Source organism: Parus major, chromosome 20 (genome assembly GCF_001522545.3).
Source record: "Parus major isolate Abel chromosome 20, Parus_major1.1, whole genome shotgun sequence".
NCBI lineage: Eukaryota > Metazoa > Chordata > Aves > Passeriformes > Paridae > Parus > Parus major.
The window spans coordinates 10922215-10942553 of record NC_031788.1 but is presented as its reverse complement, the minus strand read 5'-3'; the positions used below and the strand labels follow the sequence as shown (position 1 = coordinate 10942553).

Here is a 20339-nt window from a genome sequence, read left to right as displayed (position 1 = left end):
CAAGAGTCTGTAAACCAAGACCTGCTTGGCATGTCTGTATCTTCTAAGGGAAGAAGATACATCTTCTTGTGGAAGAGAAGTTGTGTTAGGGAGTCTGAGCTGCTGTATCTAATTCCATGCATACATCATAGAAATACACAATTCCTCCTATCCAGCACCCTGCTAATGGGGAATGCTGCTTAACTCTCCATTTTACAGCTCACAGCCATGCAGATGCAGCAGAGATAGAATTGGGTTGGGGTTACTCAGAGATCTCTAGCACAGTGTTCACATGACAAATACTTTGCCTTCATTTCCTTATTATTCCAAGAACAAAATCCAAAGAAGTATTTGTTTTTCAGCTTTAAGCCTTCAGGTTTCACTGTGTTTATTGTGAATCACATGTTTTGGGCAACACACCCCTATGTTTTTGTGAATATGATCTCTGCATGATCCCACCAGGAATACACAAGATACATAACTCTCATAACTCTGGAGTGAATCCCTAGAATAACACCTGCTGCAGGGTCAGCATATGAAGAAAATTACCAAGTCCCAGCATATGTCAAGGAAGTAAAGCCTAATGGATCAGGTGCCTGGAAGCAGGATATGAGCTATTCAATATAATATGTCCCTTTAAACTCCTGGGGAGGTGTTCTGTTTGCTGATTTATTGTGACAGGAATTCTCATCCTTTGGCCACATGAAATGTCAGCTCTGGTATCAATTTCATCCCTCTGCAGGGAGATCCTGGGGACAGAGCAACACCTGCTCTGCTAATCTTGGGGCATCTGGGTCAGGCTCAGGTTTAGCTGAGCAGCACCTGGGCAGGTTCTGCTGCTGCATTAGCTCTGCCTGGTTTTGTGCATGAAGGAAAATCTGTGGTTTTCAGGGCTGTCAATCTGGGATCCCCCAGTTTGCTTTCCCCAGCACTAAGGGAGAAGCTGGGTGGGATTTTAGCAGGGGTGTAGCCATGGGGTGCAAGTGTGTAGAGAAATGATGCCTTGTCTATCATCCTGCCTTCTTTCCAAATAAATGTGTGCATTTTAAAGCTACTATCTGAACTCATCATCCGAAGGCTATATTGATAGCCAGATGGCGGAATCATAATTTTTTGTTCTTTCAAGCTTTCCCCCAGTAGCTTTAAATAGAAGAATAAATTTTCCACAGAGAAAGAATCTTCTATTAATAGCATTAGATCATTTCAGTACTTGAAAAGAAGAAATTAGTTGAGGGTTTTTATAGATTTTTTTTTAATACTTTCTAAAATATTATAAGTTATTTTATTGTGCAGGCAAGAGTGTCCGCCTTCAGAGTTTTAATTACTAGGGAAAAAAAATTCTCCTTCTCAGAGTTCAAAAAACAAATATAGTGAATAAGATTATGTGAAATGACTTAAAATAAACATCTTCAAACAATCTGGCCCTATGTGTCAGTTCTCTGTCATGCTTTGATAATCTCATTCTGTTGCTGAAATAGATTTACACAGATTGCAGAGGAGGCTTGAAGCCGATTGAAAAGACTTCTGCTTATCCAGTGCACTGAATTGCCAATCAGAGGTGATGTTCTGGGGGGCAGACTCAATAAATTCCTCACTGTATTTTCTCATAACTGAGAAAATGTAGCCAGTTCCACTCCTGTGATCACACATTCTGAGATCTCTCCTCATTCATTAAAGAAAATGAGAGGAAAACAAACTGCAGGCTTCGCTGCCTTTTCCAAATAAACTTTGTTATCCTCTTATGTAAAACACTGGGATATTCCAAGTGGCAAAGAGCTTTATATACAGCTTCACTTAAAAGCAAAACCATAAAACATGTTTTGTTCTGCAGTCACTGAAATTCCAGTCATTTATAGCAATGAATGGGCAATGTCAAAGGAACATATGGTATTTTTAGCTCTGCTTCATTACCCAGTGTTGTAAACCAACCCTGAATAGTTGTAATGTCTAAAAGCTTTCTCAGAGAAGAAAAGCTTTTCCTTCCTAGTCTTGACTAAAGTCAGACTGTTCCTGTGCAGAGGCTCAGCAAACTTCACTGAGCAGGGAGGAGAGGCTGTGGGATGAGCAGTCAGACCCGCACAGAGGGGAAATGACCAAAAAACCAGGCCTGGGAAAGCAGAATGGGTGGAGAGAAGGGGAAGAGTAGCCCAGTGAGAAAGGAGGAGTCTCAGACAGGGAGGTGTGATTTCAGTGTGACCAACTCCTTGTCTGTTGTCCTCATGGGCAGGAATTTAGGACTGAATCTCTGTGTTATAGAGGCAGAAAAGCTCCAGCCAACAGGACTGAGCCAGGGCACACCAAAGTAAAATCACCCTGGCCTATAAATGCTGTAGAGCTGATAGGCACATTTGATACCAAGAGTCTCTGTTAATGTTTCACAACATCTTTTTATTGTTGTGCATTTGCTCTTGGAGTCCACTTGGCCCCCCAGTGAATTTGGTTTATGATTAAGTTGACCTTTTTTTTCTTTTTCCTCTCACTGCACGAGATCCTTGACCTGGTTTGCTGTGCCCTGCTCAGTCCAGACATGAACCAAAGGAAGAGAGGTCTGGCTTGTTCTCAGTAAGTTATGGCATTTCAGAATGAAGGATGGTTTTCTGCCATGAGTTCCCCCATTGTTCCTAAATATTTCATAGCCAGCTTCAAACAGATTTAGTTTGGATGTGACTTACACTGTACAGGAAGGGACAGGCATGGGATGAAGTTATGATCTTGGAATAGCGTGGATCAGCGTGGCAAGCACTGAACACCCTCCCAGTTCTTATAAAAGCCTGTGGATTTCAGTGTTTCTTGGAACATCACAGAACCAAACCCAAATTATGCCTAGACAGTGAAATTCAATACTATCATTACACAAAACAATCCACAAAGTCAACAGCAGTCTGAAATCTCTGCAAATGCTGGAGAACAGTTACATGAATTTCAAGACAGTTGTATGGAAATCCTCAGGTATCTTTGTTATTATTACACTCATAAATAATCTCTTTTTGCAGCTAAGATATTGTCATTTCCTCTTTTAGTTCCCATGGAGGTTTCTGGCACAAGGAAGCTTTCAGGAGATTTTTGTGGCTTTTTAGTAATATCCCCCCAAACACACAGAGGCTCCCTCCTGAGGAGGCAGTTATTACAATATTGTGGGGGGTTCTTGTTTCCAGCTCTCCATGACTCATGCAGGCAGCTGAGAACACAGTTAAAATATGAGTGCTGAAAAGAAACTGAGAAGAGGGAGTAGTTATTCCACTTCTCTTTCTCTTGGAAGAACTAAAACATACATAAATTTAGGTCAGACAGGGTAAAAATATTCCATGCTGGTTTTCCTTCCAAGCTGTTTGGGCTTTGTGAGGCATAAAAACAGGCCCAGGATATGGTTGAAATGAACAAGACTATTATTTACTTTTTAAATAAAAACCTCATGCATTGAAACAGAAATTCAGTTCATGTTCTGTGGTGGTTATAAAATGATAGTTTTGTCACAGAGCTGGTTATCCCTTTTGTGTAAAGAGTAATAAATTAAGAACTTAAAAAAATAGGAGAAGAAAATAAGAAAAGAAAGTCAAATATTCTTGCTGATGAAAGGCAAATGTTAGAAAAACACTCATTAGAGGTTTGTGTCTCAAAAACATGTCCCGAATGAAAATCAAGAGCTGGAGACCAAGGAGCTGTCTGGGACTGTTGGTTTAAAAAAATGTGAATTTAGAATCTGTGGCCAGTAAAATTAACAAAATTAGCCTGTACAAAGAGAGATCCTCCTGTCTTTAGTTTGGGAAATGGTTGTTACATTTTGTTCTTTTGCATAAGCCCTGACCAGCAGAACAGAAATGCAATCATGTGCTCCCTGGACACTTCTCCAGATTGTAGATTCTCCACATTTTCTTATTTTTTACACCATTACATTATAAATTAAATCTCTAAACACAGAACTGGAGCAATCTTACCTGTTCAGACAAAATGTGTGTGGCAGGAGTTTGCTCAGCAAGGTCTGTACGTGGGTGCAGAGAGGGTTAGGGAACGCAGGGCACACCGAGGCTGCTCCACCTCCACCCCACCAGCCCCAACCACTGAGTGCTCTGGAAAAAGCCATGGGAAAATTCTGAGTAGGAAAATCTGGTGCAGCTCTGAGTTGCTCCATCCTCTCCTGTTTGATTCATAGGCTGGTCCAGGAGGAGCAGGACAACGCCTGATGCATCAACCACAGGGTTGACGCATCAGGCTTAGGGATGAACTTAGGGGAACCTGCCAGCACTTAAAGGGAGAACTTTTACCAGTAGACTTCTAAAATGTATCTATAAAAAAGCCATTTCTCAGCAATTATGTACATTTTAGTTCAGCTCCTGGCATTCTTTGACTCTGTTTTGAATATGTTTCTACCTCTGTGTATTTCCATTTGAGGTGTAACCACTGCAGTCATTAACTATCCTACTTATCCAAACTACTGCCTAATATTCCTGGAGATTTGACCATCTGCAGACATATTGCTGAGGTTTATTCTCTGGCTGTTGCAGTTGCTGGAAGCAGTACAACCTCACCAACCCACAAGTTTTCTCCTTGAAAACTTGAATTTAAAATGGTCTTGACAAGGTATCTCTCCTGTTCTTTCAAATCTAACCATTTCAATAAATGGAGATGATGTCTTTTCTAAATTGTTTTTAGCAACAATTTTCTAGTTTGAATAGAAAGAATGTTTTATGAACTAAAAAATGAATACAAAGCTCAGTTGTTGCACTGAACTGCAAGAAGACCGACTCCAATTAATAAAACCAGTACAACTCTGGTTACATGCAGAGTGCTTTCTCCTCTAAAATCAGTGCACTGTGAACATTAGAAGAAAAGCTGGAAGAAACTCATCCATCTGTGCATTAAATTTGCCTTTTCTGTCATGACCTCAGCATCATCCTAGGAATTTTGAAATTGCCATTGTTAATTTATGTATAGCAATTTCATTAATGCTAAAATGTGTTGCTGGAAAGCCCCGGGAAGGTACCTGCCACTCTGGCCACAGATATTTATAATGGAAAAATGCAATGTAAGGACATTTCAGATAAGCTCTAATATAGGGGAAAATGCACTACAAGGGAAATTTTACTTTACCAAAAATTTAGGAGCCAATGTCTTGATGAACGTTGGTGAATTTTGATACCAACATGTCGTATGAATTTGCATGTGTCATTAGGGGCTTTTGAATCTTGCAATTTAGTAAGATAATGATCTTTATCCATCCTCTGGGAAGAAACCACAGGCATTCTTAGTTTATTTTTGGAAGGATGGTTGTTTAGTTTGGCTAGAATTTTTATTATCAAGAAGAATCTTGTTTCCTTTGCACTTGGTGAGGAAAGAGCTTGCTCACTGTCGAGTTGGAGTCACAAGATCACACCACTGCTGCTTAACAAATGCAGCCAGAAGGTGTTGAGTCCTCAGCACCAGCTGCTCACAGCCCCACTTCTAACACTGCATTTCTTGCTAATGCAGACAAAGCCAATAAATCACATTAGCAAGAGGAATTTCAGTTACTTCCATAGTTCTCCCTGCTTGGCTGCTCGGTGACACAGAGAGTTAATGGACACACATTGCTGTTCTCCTGCCAAATCCTCATTTTGTTATTGCCATGTGGGACACTGTCTCTCTATTTTTCTGTTTCTTACACGGGCCAGGGATTACAACTCAGTAGTTTGTTTTTCCTAATTCCTATAACAGAAGAGGGAAACAACCTGGAATGGAGTCATTCCAAAAGCTGCAGAGGAGACAGCTTCACATATTTAGAGTAATTTCCATGTTTATTCTTGCTCTGAAGATCTTGCCATTCCCATTAGGACTAGACTGTGGTCTTGGTTCAAGCAAACAGTGATAATCACTACAGTAAATTTGATAAGCAATTATTCTCTTGGCCCTGGACAGTGACAAATTGAATTTTAGAAGGCATGCTGCAGTTTGGTTAGACTGGTGCTTTGAAACCCATACCTGAGCTTTGAGAAGGTTCCATGCTAATGATGATGTTTAATGCAGGACTGAACAGGTGAGAAGTGCCATCACCCTTGGGGACTTGGTAGCATCTGACTCTGCTCTGTGTTTAAGCACAGATGTGTCTTTTCAAAGGTGAAGGGGGTTTGTGGTACCTTGCTTTGGAGAACTGCTGAGTATTTAGTATAACTGCCTTGTTGATAAACACCAGTAGACAGTGGAATAGATGATTTTTTAAAAACTATGTTCCCCTTTAAGTATTTCCTACATGTGTCTCATATTTACAGAATGTTACATCCAGCAGAGCAATCCATCCCTATAAAATATTTAACCATTCATTCAGGTGAAATAACCTCCCAAGAAGGGTTTAATTACAATTTCCATACCGACCAAGTGTATAAATCACTGAGAGCTTTAGAGCAGTTTTACAAGGAGCCACATTGGATGCACAACCTTAGACAAAAGTTAAATTCAATCACTGTGCCTGTTTTCTATCTACCTTTCCCTGTAGTTGCTCTGGTTTATGTCAGATTTTTGTTGTCTAAGTATTCCTGCTCCCAAAACTCTGTCCTGTTCTGTAGAGCAGGCCTGGAGCGAGCACCAGAGACTGGTGACTGAGGTGTATTTGCTGCCAATGGATGTGAGGAAAGCAAGAGTGTGAAGAAGCAGAAGTGATAAAGGAGAAAACAAAACAAAAGGAGATGCTCTTGCATTTCACAGAGCACAAAGAGTGTTTTCCATCTGCAGCAGTGGCACTGAACAGTGACAGCACCAACTGAGAGCTGTGATGTGTTTGAGCAAAGAAGGAAATTATGCATGGAATTACAAGGACATGAAAGTGCATAGGACATGAAGATTTGATTAATTCTTGAATAGACAAGTTTGGGAGAGATGTAAAGTGAGAGCTGACTGTATGTCTGACAGACATAGACTCCCATAAACTGGAGAAACTCTAAACAGGTCAGTCCTGGGCCATGAATCCCAGAAAAAGCAGTGGGTGGGTCCCTGCTGGAAAACACAGTGCCCTTACACCAGTGGCTTCCCTGGGTGTTCCATGTCCCTCTAAAGGCAGCTGCTGTCAGGGATAACTGCAGTGGAAGGGATTTGAAGGTGCCTCTTGGAGACAGCCCAGGGTGTGTTTCAGTCTGCAGACTCCCTGAGGATGCTATAAAAAACATCCTTTCAACAGGTTTGCAGCAAGGCTACAGCTAATTAAACAACTGCAGGTGATGAAAAGCTGGTCCTGCAGTGCAGACAGCAGCTTAAGTGCTCTGAGTGCATGGCAAGCCTCATCCAAACCATCCCTGTGCTCGCTGGGCTTGGCTCTGTGTCCTGCAGCACAGCATCTCTCAGGAGCCTGGGGGACACTGCCCAGCCCTGGGGATTGGGAACACGAGTGTCACAAACTCCCTGCAGCTGCAGGAGGGACAGACTTGGCACAGGCTGGCTCCTGGCCCTCTGCAGAGGCAGTGCCCATTTGAAAGGATTTTTATTTTATTTGAATGGATTTTTTGTGGATCTGGGGAGATGCTGCTCTGCTGCCTGAGCCAGCTCTCATTAGGGGAGGAGGCTGCAAAAGGCAGCTTTCCCCTCTCCAAAGACATTGCACAGGCTCAGGTAACTGAATTAACAGTGATTGCACAGCAATCCTTCATCAGCCACATTTTTTTATTGTTACTGAGCTCTTTCCTACCCAGGTAAGGCGTGTTGTGGGCTCCTTTATGCAAACACTGACAAACCTATTGTGCTAATGAACTGCTAATGTCACACCGTGCATTGTATATCACAGCAAGTGCTGCTGGAACTTGACACAGTGATCCAGAAGCATGAAAAGTTCCTGATTAATTTCTTTGCACCTTGGCTCACTTGGTGGTAATGCTGGTAGGTGATATGTCAACTTTCCAAAGGAACGTTTTCTGGAAGAAATCACAAATCTCAAGCATACAAATCATATTTTTATCTAAGAGATTTAGCTGGAGTTGCCACTTCCCTGCTCTCTTTCCTTTGATAAGCATAATCTGTTTCCCCATTCATGTCAGGGAAACCTGGTTTTAAAATCCAAATACTTTGAAGGAGGCTCAGCATGACAAAATGGAAATAAACTTCCCTGGCAAGCACAGCCCCCTTCTACCACCCACAAGTTATGTTTTGGGGCTTTTATTTTATTTCCTTCAATTAGAGAGAAATGTTAAATTATAATTTAACATACTAAAGAGCAGTGGAAATTCTAGAATGAGGACAAATGGCAAACCTTTGTGTCTGAAGTGAAAATGGAAGCTCAGACATTGGAGACCACATAATAAACTTGCATTTTCATGCAGGGAAGTATAAAAACTTAATCAGGATTTATATCACCCAGCAAAAATAAAAGTGATTGAGCCCAAGCACAGCCTTTACTGAGGGGAAGCTGAACCCAGAGCTGTCTGTGTATTTCCCTGCTACTTATCTTTGCATTTTCACCCTGCCTTCATGGATCTCCATGAGTCTGCAGCCTGCACAAATCTACTGTGCCAGATTTTCCCCCCAAGGTAACTCGGGGAATGACGTAGGTGCCATGTGGATAAACCTGGCCCACTCTCCATCTGCTCCTTGGGAGGTTTCATCTCGGAGGGATGAAATCCATGGCGGGAAATCATGAACATAGAGGGTTGAAATAAGAGAGAAGAATTCAAGCCATTTTTTCATTACACTGTTGACATACAAAACATGAAAATTTGGATAAGTAAATGCCTGAATTTGCACCTCAGACCTGTAATTTTCCCTACTTTATTTCAGTGTTTTTTTGGTGTAATGAATATGATGTGTCAGAGCAACAATCTGTGTCACATACACAGCTGTGCACCCAAAATCAGCTCATAATTACATTCAATAATTACTACAGGTACCTTGCTTTTCTAAATATCTAAACTGTTAAGAACTAGGTTTACTCTTTTACAAAGGATTCTGTGTAAGTTTTTTCCAAACCAAGCCCAAAGAATACTGAAACATTCATAGTGTCAAATACAAAGTCCTTCAAAATTTAAATAAATTTAAGGTTCGTTAAAAACTTCTTTTCTCCTTTACAGTTTTCAGTTCTAATTTCTAACAGTCATTCAAAATTGCAAAAATCAAAATAGTCCATGTTCAAAAAACTGAAATGGAAACTTCAAACTGGAACATTTTGCTGCAGTTGTCTTTCAGAGAGTCAAGAAAGAGCATGTCTGCAGAAATGCAGGTGACAGAAAACATTTTTAGAACAAGGAAGAGCTCCATCACAGGAAACATCTAACTGATGCAATAAAAAAACTCTTCAGTTTGAATTCTGCTTTTCTGAAACATAACACAGAAGCATTCAAAAGCTTCCAGACAGGAGCAACTTACCCCTGTCCTGTATGTTCAGTCACTGTGGTCAGTTCTTTCTTTTTTAGGATGCTAAACTAACGAAAAGGGGGATTGTTCCTGCTGCTAATTCTCTTTCACAACACTCAGGATAATCTTTACTCTAAAACCAAGACCACCTTTCTGCCTCCCCTGCCCTGCAGGCTCCTTTCACTGGATGACAAGGACCCTCAGCAAGAAGCAGCTTGAGGGAAGTGCTGGCTTGGTTTAGGAGTGAGCAGGAGGACACAGGAACCCTTCAGGAGCTCAGCTCCCCCTGTGTCACCCTCCCTCACCTCCTTTTTAGAGGCAGCCCTGAGTTCCAGGCAGCACAGAAAGTTACTGCTGGTAAAGGCACCTCTATCCCAAAAGCCAGAAAGGTCATTTTGACTCCACTCACTGTCTCTGTCCTCTGCAGTGGACCAAAGGGAACCTTTATTTCCTTTTTTAGCTCGATATATATGAGTTGCAGAGAGAGATGCAATGACAGTAAAGGGGAAAACATGCAGAGCTGCATCACAAACCAATTCATCAGCAAACAGAGCACGCCTGCCTTACAAATTTGCCTGCAGCTCTTGTCTGCTGTGTTATTTTTAAACTGCCTGCAGGTTGCAGATTTTTCAGTGGTCCTTCTCCTACCAACATACACACAGGATTTAGCAAGGCACAACTTTCATTACCATGAATTTAAGTTACCAAAACTCCCAGCACATTAAAATTCATCATCCTTCATCTCTCCACAAACTTCTTGCTGCATTCACAGGAGGACATCTCGTGTCTCCTGCAGCCTGTCTGCATGGCAAGGTCAGTGTAACTCAGCCCTGCATCCCTGATGTTCCCAGTTGCCATTCCTCAGCCTGTGGAATGCACCTTGCAATTGATGTAGTCATCGACCCAGGCATCCAGCTACAGACTCTGGCTCGTCTGGAAAAAGCCAACTCAGTGAGCCCAGTGCTCAATTTAACAGTGCTGTTATCACCCAGACATGATCACCTCAGCACCAGAGCCGGCTGCTGTAGGAGGGAGGGCTGTGGGCAGCCCAGGGCACTCTCCCATCACACATCCAGCACACCATTCACACAACTCCCAGCAAACCTGCCCCACTTCTGTGGGAGGCTGGCTGGGATGGAGGAAGGGTCTGACATGTGTAAATGGGAGAGCTTCTATGAGCAGAAAACCTTCACAATCATTGCACAATTCCCACAGAGAACAGAATTGCAGGAAGAGTGCTCTATTTATGGCACCACAATGTTTTAAAGAAGAAAGCAAGGGGGTGTTTTTCACCACAACTGCTGCTGATGTATACAGAAGCTGCAGATGCTCAGACTTTCTGAGGGGTCAGACCCTGGAGCCAAATGTAATGAATATTATGGTTTGTTTGCTTCTTCTTTGTTGCCTGGTTGATTCTGCAGCCCAGAGCTGCACTGCAGAGCAATGCCCAGCACTTTGGAACCTCTCCCCTCCTCTGACTGGGGATGTCTCAGACATTAACCCACTCACACTGCACCACTGTTAGGAGCTAGCATTGTAAGAAGAACTTGCCCAGCATCATCAGCAGGGGCACAGCCACATTGGTTTCCACCCCTTCAGCACCCATGGAACAGGTGACGAGTTTGTGATACGTGAGGGGTTTCTTTTGGGGCTGAAGCTCCAGCACAGAAGTCTTTGCCCTCAAATGAGTACAGCAAGGAATTTAAAGTGATTTTGGTATAAACAGACAATAAGCATCAGCCAGAGCAAAACCCTGTGGCCCCACAGGGCTGAGGATTGCCTGCTTGTGGGGCAGTGAGGGCCAAGCACAGGCTGGCCTTGCTGTGCTGGGGGTTAACCTGGTGCTCTCTGTGCCCTGATAACCACTGTCCCTCATCCTCCCACATCACACAGCAAGTTAAGCTGCTGCTCACTTCCCCCTGCTGATTGGGAGAGTCATGGTTTGGCTCTTGGCTGTTTATATTTTGCAGACATCCCCTGTGTAATTGCATGGCCTGGCCCCAGGCTGTCAGGCTCTGGGAGAAGTAACCACATTATTCCACAGAACAGTTAGCATAATTAAAATATTGACTGCAGATTAAAAAAATGTGCTGAATGTTTCACAGAGTGGTTGGAGGGTTGGCAAGCCTTGGCAGCTTGTTGGCTGCAGGAACTGGCTGATATTTAGGAGTGCCTTCTCCTCCAGTAGTCACTGCTGTATGTGGGAACTGCTTTTTGTGCTGTCAACTTCTGATCTCCCAAGCAGCCAACCCACAACCAGGAGAAAATGAACTGACTGGAAATGAGGTGCTCTAAGGGCTCTCTTGTGATTCTCAATGCCAGTGAGACCACTTCCTTGTTATTTATGACTTCAGGACATCTGTCTTGCTGTGCCTCTATCTATTTTTATTTGTGTCCATCTCCTCCAATGCACAGTATAGAAACTGCATATGGTGAGAAGAACTGCTTGTACCATATGAGAAACATTAATAAAGTTAAAAAGCCCACAAAAACCTCCACTGAAACATATGTTTTAGTTGCTATTCCTTCTTTTACACTGGATTTCTACCTGTGTTTGATCTGCCATCAAAGTCTAAGGCGTAAAATCCTCGCATTTCCATAACCAAGAGGGCAGAAAGGGAGGGAAGAAGCCCAGCTGGCAGGGCTGGTGGAAACCACAGAAGCACTTATTCCTACAGGGCACTCAGGGAAACCTCAGTGTCCCTGTGATATCCCCCCATTCCCCTTCTCAGGGGAATATCTGGGACCATAAGCATTGCTGGAGACACACAGGTTTGGGTTCAAATGATTTCTTGGCTCTTTGCATAGCCACTAGCTGGCAAAAACTTAACATGACCTCATGCTGCCGGTATTAAAACGTGTGGGGGATGTCTAACCCACTTTGCAGACACCTACATCCTGAAGGAAACAGCAGAGTCACTAAATCAGCTTCTGGTTCAATCTTCACTTCCATGCCTGAGAAACTCCTGGCCTGGGAAGAGCAGCAGTGCAGGAGCAAGGAGCAGGGACAGCTGAGCTGAGCTTGTCCCACTCCACTGCAGCTCCCAGGGACAGGGCTCTGATTCACAGCCTCATCTGCAGCTCTTCTGAGATGAGCTAATTTCGTGAACGTTTCTATTTCCACTCAAGAGGTGTCACAAGAAATGACCAAATGCTATTTCCTGAGGCTTTAAAGTGATCATAATAGCAAATTAATAGGAGATCTACTCTGCCATTTTCCATTCTCATTGCTATTGCTGTAATCAAGATCAGCTCTAATTCTTCAAAGCTTATTTCTGTGGTACTTCTCATTTTTGAATACGCTGCTGGGAAAGGAGCAGAATATCTTGGCACTCCAGCTGTGGTCTGTGGCCTACTGCCTTCCTTCTGTGTGAGGCTCATTGCTGTTTTCTCTCTCAACTTAATACTGACCTGTAAACTGTAAATTATAAATATCACCTTATGTAGGCACCATGCTTTTAAAGGTAAAAAAAAATATTACTACTTTAAACCTCTTGTAAATTAAGCCCCCAGATAAACTCAGTGGAATGAGAAAAAAAGATGCTCTAAATTCAATACAAAGAAAGAGAATTTTACTGGGCATGCATGATGTGTGTGGGGACTTGTTACAGCTTTTCTCTGCTCTGATAGTTCACACAGCCAAGTTTTTAGTTTGTCTCCACTGCATGATTCATCTCTATTACCAGCATTTTGAAAATTAAATGGAAGAGGAGGAATGTGTTCATTCCCCTGCTGTGTTTAATAATCTTCCAAAAATTGTTTCCTGTTTACTTGGAAATCCCAACCTCCATGCTGTGATTTAGGCATTTTCACCCTGTTAACTTAAAAACAAAGCTAGAAGATGCTGGATATGTATGATCTTGCAGTCATAAAGCAATTTATGATAAATGTTGTTGTTCAAGAGAAAAATTACTTGGAAATGTACATATGTTCATTGCTTCACATTCCTGATTTAAGTCATAACTGGTAGTTGGGAAAAAAAATACAAATTGTTGCTCAGTTTTTATTTCTGTAACAGGTCTGATGGCAGCTTCTCTTTCAACAATTACTGTACTGGTGCTCAAATACAAATGTCAGTAAAGACATCAATAACCCCATTTAGGGGACTGTCCCACTGTCTTCCATGGCACTGGCTGGCACACAACTGTGAATACTCACTGGGTATTGTTTCATGCAACACTTGTCTATAAGCAAAATTCAGGGTGCATTTTCAAGGAAAATTATTAAAAATACCTAAATTGATTTTCCAGCTGAAGCATTATCTCTGAATTCCTGTGGCTTGGCTGGACAAAAGGGAAAGAATTTTCCCCTTAGCTTTCTCAAGGAATAAATTTTCACAGTAGTTTTGAGATTTTACTTACACATATCAAACTCTTCATTTATACAAGATTTGCATTAGCTCACAAAAGTCAGTGTGTTCTGTGATAGCTCATGTGAAGAGTTCATTTAAAAGCCAGCAATATCCTGTGACCCAGGAGCAGAACTGGAAGCTGGGCATTCCGAAGGGATCTGAGCTCCCTCACGCTTCCTCTCAGCTTTTTATAAAGGTCTGCATTTTTCTAAATGAGCATTACATTTATGTGATTAACTGGAGGCTACGTGAGCCTGATTTACAGATGTGTTAAACTTCCACTGCTCTTACTAAAGCCATGGGGAGCTCTCAGCTGTCCACATTTCTGGAGGCTGTGACAGCTCCCTGCAGCTTTTGGGAGCACAGTGACACCACTGCCTTGGGGAGCACCTTTGCCTGCCCTTTGCAAGTCACTGTGAGGTTCTGTCTCACATTTTTTTCCTCTTTCCCCCTCCCAGATGAGATGGAGCAGTCCCCTGCAGTGCGTTCTGACTACTTGGTCTCAGGGATTCGAACTCCACCAGTGAGGAGGAACAGCAAACTGGCAACACTGGGCAGGATCTTCAAACCGTGGAAGTGGCGGAAAAAGAAAAATGAGAAGCTAAAGCAGACATCTGCAGGTAGGCTGAGAACAAGAGAGGGATCTGCACAGCAAAGCTTTCATGGGACATGTTAAAGGTGACCTGAGCCAAACCCAATTCAGAGATTCCAGCATTCAACAGATTAATAATGTTTAAGGCTAGGAGGGGCCCATAAAGGCTGATTTCCTATAAACACAATATAGTACATTTAGAAGAAAAGGTCAAAATATGAGAGTGAAGCACAAGCCTTGCCTCCAGACTGCTTTTCATGGGCTGTCCCTTCTCCACACAGGCTACATTAATGGCCCCGAGTACTGTCACCCCTTTTATTTGGGGTGAAGTTTATATAGGTCACAGTAACATGATGAGAAGTGACAGGAGGGAGCTGCAGCATGTGAAATGCCTTCCCTCAAGCAGCTGTCTCTGAGGGGAAGGAGCCCAGCACACAGCACAGCATCCCCTCACTGGTCTTAAGGGATGTCCCAGGAGATCTGTACAGAGACAACCTCACTTACATTTTCCTAAGATGGGACGCTGCAGTTTCCTCCTCTTGCTCCTGTATCCTGTGGGAGTGTCCCAGTGAAGGACACTGTCCAAGGCAGCCCCAAGGTGCCACAGGCAACAGCAAGAAGGCTCTGAAATCCCTATGACTCTGCACTCAGAGTGATCTGACACTACCTCACATCATAAACCTCACCTTAACATGTGGTGGTTTTAACAAAGGAAGAGGCACAAACAGCTGACCAATCCATGCTCCCCAAAACAAAATCTTTGCAGTCCTTTCCAAGCACACAAGAGCTGAGACTGGAGGGAATGTCCATGTTGCCTTTCTCACCCCATTACATGACTGCTCTGTTGGTAACTGCTGCTGTGTTGTGCCACTACTTTGTGCAGTGCTGGAGAAGAAGATGACAGCGCGGCAAGGGCGGGATGAACTCATTAAGAAAGGCCTTCTGGAGATGATGGAACAAGGCAAGTAAAAATTCTTAATGTTATTTTTTATCAGAGGCTCTTTCAGGACTACAGGAAACATATTTGCAAAAGCAGAATAAACAAGGAAAGGAATAAAACCCTTCAATACAAACAGAAGGAAAACTCAGTGTTTCAATTTAAGGCTTGTCATCCTTCAAGCTCCTCCCTGCTGCTATCAGTCCACTTAGTTCAGTGTTTGATGCTCTCCCATCTTGAATGCAGCTCTGTCTTCCCTTGGTTTACATGTGGAGCATCTGAACTGGTACGTATGTTTTATGTAATTGCTCTAAACCCAGCTAAATCCTTCTGCCAAGAAATCCAGCTCAAGCTGGATAAATACAAACTTCAACATACAGATACAGTCAGCCAACATAACCAACCTATGGATCCAAATCCCATCAAATGATCCTAATCTGATATTTTCAGCTGTTCTTCCACTAAACCAAGTTTGTGATGTAACGTGTTACCAGTCTGCCTGCTTTTCATTCCCATGGAAAAGTGAAGCATTTAGTGGGGTCATTTTAAAGCTTTCCTGAGTACAAACCAGAAGTCATGGAAGGAAAATGACAAAGTGTCAGAAACACTCACAGAGGATGTGGTTCTTGTGCTCCAAAGCCCTGACAGATGCTCAAGGGAGACACAGATCTGGGTGACTGTTCTGTGAGATTAACTGAGCTCCCAATGTCAAGGACGACATCCCAATTGCCATTTCCACCTAAACAGAGATAAACCCCACAAATCCATCTTTACTTTGAAAACATCATAGCAGAAATACTGTCATGAAAGAGGACTGGCCTTTTGAGTTTGATTAATCTCACAGATAGAAGTTATGTTCTTTGAAAGTAGTAATTGAGTTTCTTTCGTATAAAACAAATACCATGCCAATAAATAACCCATGGGACAATACTCAGTGATGCCATACTGGAGTGAAACCAAGCAAATGAAGAGTCAGAAAAAGAGCATTTTAAACAGGATTTTTTTTTATATATGGGAGAAAAGTAATTTTACTATTTTTTCTGTTGGATATATTTTAAATTTTATGTTAAATAATCTATAAAACCATCCATTCATTTTAAAATGGAAGTTCTTATAAAGCTCATTTTTAATTCCTGTCCATTGAAGTCTTTGTGTCTCTCATAATTCTAGATAATTAGTTGCCCTATTAACATATTAACATTACTGTACATACACGATCTCCATGAGAAGCAGGGAATTCCCTATAATCCATGAATTTGAAGACATGCATTTCCCCATCTCTGCAAAAAACCAGTAAAATAGAACTTCTGTAGAGCACATTAAGAGGTAATAATGAAGAATCAATGTCTTGCATGCATAAAGAACGTTTGGGAGGAAAAGGTGATGCCAAGCAGCAAGACCATTTTGACAAAATTAAAATACTTTAAATAAATATAGTCCAGTGAGGTGTGAGGACAAGCTGTGCTTTTAACTAGACAGCTGCAAACAGACTGCTTACCTGTCTGCAGGAAAGTTGCCTGGAGCTCCTATAAACATCACACAAATTTCCAGTGCCTCCCTGTGCCCAGAAAGGGAAGAATGGATCACAGTCAGCTGAAGGACATTGCAGCTGCCTGCAAGTTATTTTCTTTACTGAGTGTTGTGAATCTCCAGGGTTATTTTATTATATTAGTAGAAGCAGCTTATTATCTGGAATAAAAAAATTGACCCAAATAATTCTCAGTAAATGATTAGTGCCCTACTTGGACTGAGCTGAAGTGGCAGCAGTTTCAAGGCTAAGTCCTTGTTTACGCAGTTAGGTTGCAATTGTCAAAGCAGCAATACTGTGCTAAAAGAGTAGAGTAAATCCTTAAATCCCTCTATTCCATCAGAGAATCTTCACTTCCAGGGAGCTGATTCCGGCTCACTTTCATAAATAGGGATGATGCTGCAGCCTGAGAAGCGCCATGCATTTGCAGTGGGTGTCACTCAGCCCCATAGCCTGGCCTGTCAGCAGTGTTTGGCAGTGGCCCTGGCTGGGGCCCATGAGGCTCTGAGCTCTCCTCGGGGCTGGTGCAGATCTGCAGGGCTCTGGGAGCAGCCCAGGGTGGAACTGCGCTGTCCTTGTGTGGGTGATAACCTGGCAGGCTATGTCACCCTTTCTTCTCACACTACCCGCAGTCCTGGCTGCCCATTCACTGAGTGGCCTGGGCCACATATGTCCCCTTCTCTCCTCTTGGCTTTGCTCACACAGGGCAGATGACAACCTGCCCTTGGAAAACTCCTGAAATGCAGCTTCACTCTGGGGAACCAGCTCAACTCCCTGAGAGATTACATGCTGCAGGGTCTGGCACACAGTGGGGTTAATTCCCAGAAAAATCACAGCCCTGCTCCAGGTTACCTTGGAGTGCTGAGGACTGGTGCTGTCCTTTCCTGTGGATCTAAGGTCTGTGCTTTGTCCTGTCCCCAGACTCTCTCTAAAATACCACTGGCACCCAAAGCAGCACACCCACTTTGATCTAAGCACAAGCTGACCACTGCTACCCAAGAACATCGCTTTTGTGTCTCCAAAATCCTCCAGCAGGAGCATCTGCCATCCCTGCGCTAGTCACTGCCCCTCCCGGGCCGGCTCTGGAGCAGCCCTGTCTCTGGCTGCAGGGATGGCTCTGTTCCATCGTGCCACAGCTGCCAGAAGCCTTTCCTGAGCATGTGAGGAACGTGCAGAGTTATCTTGAGCACATTTAGGGAGCTCCCACCTTGATGTTTCTCCCCTTTGTGAGCACGAAGCTGATGGGGTTTATCTGTACTTACAGCTCTGGGGAAGGGCTGCCTGTCAGACAATGCGGGCAGTGGTTCATACACCGACGATTATGTATAGGCTGCCTTCACAAATGAGCTCAAATGTAGGCAATGAACTTTTTCCCCCCTCCCCTTCCCTGTATCATAGCAACTGTGCTACTGCAAGGACTATTTTAAGAACAGTAACTTTTCACCAAACGTGATTATGAGGCAGACTGAGTGAGCTCAGTGTGCAAAAATACTGCATCCGTTCCGCAGCATCTCTGGGCCAAAATCTGATACCCTCACCCAAAAGCATGAGAAATTACCCTGCAGATTGTCCAAATAGCATCAAAAAGAGGTAACTGTGAATGTTGCTATTTTAAATCAATGTTCAAGGAACTTGTAATGATATCACTGCAAGAAAACATAGCCCTGTCAGGAGCTTCCAGAAAGGAGTTTCCAGGACTGAGGAATTCAAACTGGGAGGTGAAGGGTGGACTGCAGGAGAGTCCATCAGCATGAAGAACTGGCCAGGGAGGGAAGTGATTGCTTTCTGTGGTTTGCAACAGTGATGTAGATCTTGTAAATTCCAAGGGAGTAAAAGGGTAGTTTGTATTCTGAGGACCTGAATAGGAGAATACTAGAAAAGCTTCAGTCATCAAGATGCGTACAGCTGCAGGGATCACTGGCACAAAAATCTTTCAGAGTAAGCAAAGGGAGCAGTATCTAGGTCTGCATGAGGAGGGATTTGAATTTCTGATCAGCTCAATCACACAGGACACACTTTTCAAAGATGAGTAACTAAAACTGTGCTAAAAACCTGCAGCTTGGTGGGGAATATGAGCAGCCTTTGCAGCACTGCTGGATGGCGAGTTGTGCACAGAACCTGACACTACCCAGACATGTCAGCCCAACCTGGGAATGTGCTGCACCACGGGCTCTGCTCATGCAAGGAAGGAATTGCCTTCTCCCAGAGACCTCTGCCCATTGCTCATCTCCCCCATGGCAGCTACTTCCAGAGCACAGTGGCCATCTGCTGAGGCAGCTGCTTGCCCACCCAAACAGGTGCCTCCTTGAGAAAACTGAGTTTTTGTATCCAGATGAGCTGTGTCCTCAGGATTTGCATTACAAGGTGATTAACACAGAGATGAGGTGCTGCTCTAAGAGAAGTCTCAGTTCCCTGAGCATGAGCAGCTTTGATGCTCTCTCTTCTCAACGGGATAGCAAGGGAGCCTCAGCTTTCACTGCTCATGGTTTAGTTGACATTAAATGGTTTGTTGTTTTAGATACTGAAGGCAAAGCCTGCACTGGTGATGATGCCACCAAGGCAACGCAGAGCGAGGCTCCAGCAGCCGTGTGCCAGGCACTCACCTCAGAGGAGGAGCAGCAGGAGACCACAACAGCAACCACAACCAACGTGACCTCCTTTGCTGAGGAGCTGCACTTGGATGAGCTGAAAGAAGATGCAGGTATTGGATATAAAACGTTTTCAAAAAACCATGAAGTGTTATAAAAATATTTCTGCTGAGGAGTCAAATATCTCAGTGCATCAAAGGGTCAAAGCACCTTATTCAGCTCAGCCCCACACTAGGTTATCAATTGGTACTTAATAGCAGTGATTTTTGAGACTTCTACCAAGCTGAGGAATTACACAAAGCTTGGCACGATGGGATTAGTTGAATTATGAGATGATCCAGTCTTGGCATGGTGCCCCTTGGGTATCAGCAGTGGCTGCTGTGAAGATGAAATAAGCTTCTCTTAAAAAGATTTCTTAAACTTCTGTGCCAAGCCTGAACGTATTTGTCGTGGCTCAGGAGAACAATGTCAATACACAGCCCACACTGTCCAGATCACCACTCTGTGCCCAGCATGCTGCAAACACCAGTGAAGCTCAATACCGGGAGCAGAGATCAGCTAAACCAAGCTCCTTTCATGCAGCTCAGCTCCGGTGAGCTCATCCATGAAAACACTTCCTAGGGACTGGAGCAGCCAGGCACAACCCAGGAGCTGGAGGTTCCATTCACTTCCTGACAACCCAGAAATGCAAAGCTGCAGAGATAATGATATATCCTGGTTTGTGAGGACTGTCATGTACTAATTATGGATCTTTCTGACCTCTGGTCAATCTTTACCCCTTCTCCATCTTCCCTGGCTGCCTTTTGTTCTCTGTCCCACCTCTTCAGGCTCTGCTTTCTCAGGGGTCCCAGCCCCTAGCTGCTTTCCCCAAGCCCACCCCTGCCTGCTTCACCCTCAGAATGGAAATAATTCCCTCTTCAGATGAGGCAAAACCCTTTCATCTCCATGTTCTTACAACAACCAGATCGAATCTTGGCCAGATTACAGGTTTCTTTTATTCTTTCTCTACTCTGGAGCATTTAATTCTGTATCACTAATGAAACTTCTTTCTGAACTTTTAA

At 43.4% G+C, this 20339-nt stretch overlaps 1 protein-coding gene and 1 long non-coding RNA gene across 4 annotated transcripts in view; one reads left to right on the top strand and one right to left on the bottom strand.

Moving 5' to 3' along the window:
• PHACTR3 (phosphatase and actin regulator 3) overlaps nt 1-20339 on the top strand; it is a 99959-nt gene that overhangs the window by 38045 nt on the left and 41575 nt on the right. For all 3 annotated transcript variants that reach the window (XM_015647479.2, XM_015647478.2, XM_015647480.3), the window contains exons 2-4: nt 14092-14253; nt 15109-15186; nt 19209-19391. In XM_015647479.2, the coding sequence (XP_015502965.1) occupies nt 14092-14253; nt 15109-15186; nt 19209-19391 (423 nt within the window). The remainder of the gene's footprint in view (nt 1-14091; nt 14254-15108; nt 15187-19208; nt 19392-20339) is intronic.
• LOC117245331 lies at nt 15206-16723 on the bottom strand. The gene is made up of 3 exons (XR_004499949.1): nt 16661-16723; nt 16376-16442; nt 15206-15901 (listed from the first exon to the last, which is right to left on the bottom strand). It is a non-coding gene; the product is annotated as an uncharacterized LOC117245331 (long non-coding RNA).